This window comes from Acanthisitta chloris, unplaced genomic scaffold (genome assembly GCF_000695815.1).
Source record: "Acanthisitta chloris isolate BGI_N310 unplaced genomic scaffold, ASM69581v1 scaffold23297, whole genome shotgun sequence".
Lineage (NCBI taxonomy): Eukaryota > Metazoa > Chordata > Aves > Passeriformes > Acanthisittidae > Acanthisitta > Acanthisitta chloris.
In genome coordinates, this window is record NW_008681322.1 from 34,240 (window position 1) to 36,375 (window position 2,136).

At 50.2% G+C, this 2,136-nt stretch overlaps 1 protein-coding gene across 1 annotated transcript in view; it reads right to left on the reverse strand.

Annotated features, from left to right (window-relative positions):
- The window catches only part of GDI2 (GDP dissociation inhibitor 2), a 6,758-nt gene extending 6,381 nt beyond the window's left edge, over window positions 1–377 (reverse strand). The window contains exon 1 of the mRNA XM_009078072.1: window positions 275–377. Coding sequence (XP_009076320.1) covers window positions 275–361 — 87 coding nt within the window. The 5' untranslated portion in view covers window positions 362–377. The remainder of the gene's footprint in view (window positions 1–274) is intronic.
- Between the last annotated feature and the right edge of the window lie 1,759 nt (window positions 378–2,136).

The following is a 2,136-nucleotide window of genomic DNA, read 5'->3' on the forward strand; positions in this document are numbered from 1 at the left end:
CATTTATGACCTAGCTGAAGTTTTAACATCCAGCTGTTGGTCACCATAGCTCCAGAGTGTTCCATGCTTGGATCTCAGCTGGGAATTGCAACAAGTGCTATCTACCAACTACAGACATACACACTGGTGTCTCCCCCACTACTATCTGCTGAGGAAGTGCCATAAGATAACTCTTAAGAGTAATTCCTTTGGATCAAGCCCTGGGATAGCTTGGAATAAAGCCCTTCAAGGGAGGACACAATGGGTGGGTGTTGGACTCTGTCTCCATACTCACATCTTCCAGGGGTGTAATGGATGCACTTTCCCCTCCGTAGTAGGAGTTACGATCCATGTGAAGGACTTTCTTTCCATTCACTGACATAATCCCGGAGAGGATGCATTCCTGAGGAGAGGAAAGGATGCAAAGGACATGTTAGCAGCACTGGAGCCTGCTCCTTCCCAACTTTCCCAAGGAAAAGCATGTGCAGACAGCCAGCTGCATGCCTGGATCTGCAGGAACCTGCAGAGACCTCTGGAAGTAAAACACACCAGTTGCCTCACTCCGGAATTAAGACACCTCTTGGAGGCACATCAACCCCTTAACAGGTTTGCTCTCTGCTCTGGACAAGCCACCGAGGTGTTAGAAACACACAACCACCACCTATCAGGGCTCCCCTGAAGAAGTTTATGGGAATTTCAGGCATTTGGGGCAGATGAGGCAAATCTGTCATCCTAAGCCACCAGCTATCAACATAGGGATGTCCATGGAGAGGCAGTAGGAGCAAGAAATCTTGCCTGGACTTCCATTAGTCTCCTCAAACCCTGAGTAATTACTATTTGCCACACTGGGACATGTCAGAGAAGCAACAGCTGCTCTTAGGGCAGCAGAAAGGATGAATTAAGGCATTTGGGAGCTTTCCCAGCAGACACTGTGTTGTCCTTGCTCTGGGATTACAACCCCTGAGGTTCCTTGGAGCAGCACCTCAGCTGCTGTGTGTCAGCACCAAGAGGCTGAGGCTCACCACAGAGGACACACAAGCTGCAGCTTGCAGAACCAGCTCAGGACTTGCACCACTAAATCCCATTAAAACACGACTTTGCATCAGCTCTGGCATTCACAAGCCAAAGAGCTTAACAAAAACTCAAATGCTTGAGTGCTCAGGGTGGCTTATCCTGCAGGTTTGACTGACCTTGCTCTGCCTCAGCTCCCCCCAGCAGCAGAGTTGTGTCTGCAACTGGCACAGGCTCTCCATGGACATCCCTATGTTGATAGCTGGTGGCTCAGGAGGACAGATTTGCTTCATCTGTCCCAAATGCATCAACACGATCTCACTGGTGGGTCCCAGCCACATCTCACATTATAGGGTGACTCTTCTCACACTTGGACAGGGCCTGGAGCAATCTGGTCCAGTGGGAGGTGTCCCTGCCCATGGCAGGGGATGGAACTAGATGATATTTAAGGTCCTTCCAACCAGTCTATGACTATGATTATCACTCAGCCTGTAAACCTCCATCCAGCTGCTGAGATGCCACCGCTGCACATCTGCTCACCCAGATCTGTGTCTCCATGAGATCTTTTGTGTTTGCTCTCTGAGCACCTCATCAAGACTCTCCTCTCTGTCACTTCCCCCCATGGCATGGAGGAGGTTTAACTCAAACTCCACTACAGCAGCACTGGCCAACATGGCTATCAGTCTGCACACTGAGGCAAACCACAGACACCACAAGTCTCCCATTGTGTGTTGTTTACAGGACATGTAAATCCCAATTCCAGTAAACCCTCAGTGTAAAGGAAGCTTTAAAATCATCCTCAGCTTCCCCAACCCACTCAAGGAAGCTTTCAGGGGGTTATTTTGTTCTGAAGGTGCAAACATCTGCAGGTACAGGAATTGCTGGACTGACAACTTGCTGCTTGTGTGCTTCCAGGTGGCAATGGGCAAGCAGCCTAGAGACCAACCCAGGCCTGGGCAGCATTGCAGGGAATGTAGCAGCAGGGCCAAGGAAGAGATTCTCCCCCTCACCCACCAGGATGCCACCATAATACAGCCAGGGACCTGAGGAGCAAAGCCGAAACTGCCCAGAGCTCAAGAAGAAGGATGCTCTGAATTTAATCCCTTGAGTCATGGGGGATGTCAAACTCGGTGCCCATAAGGCTTC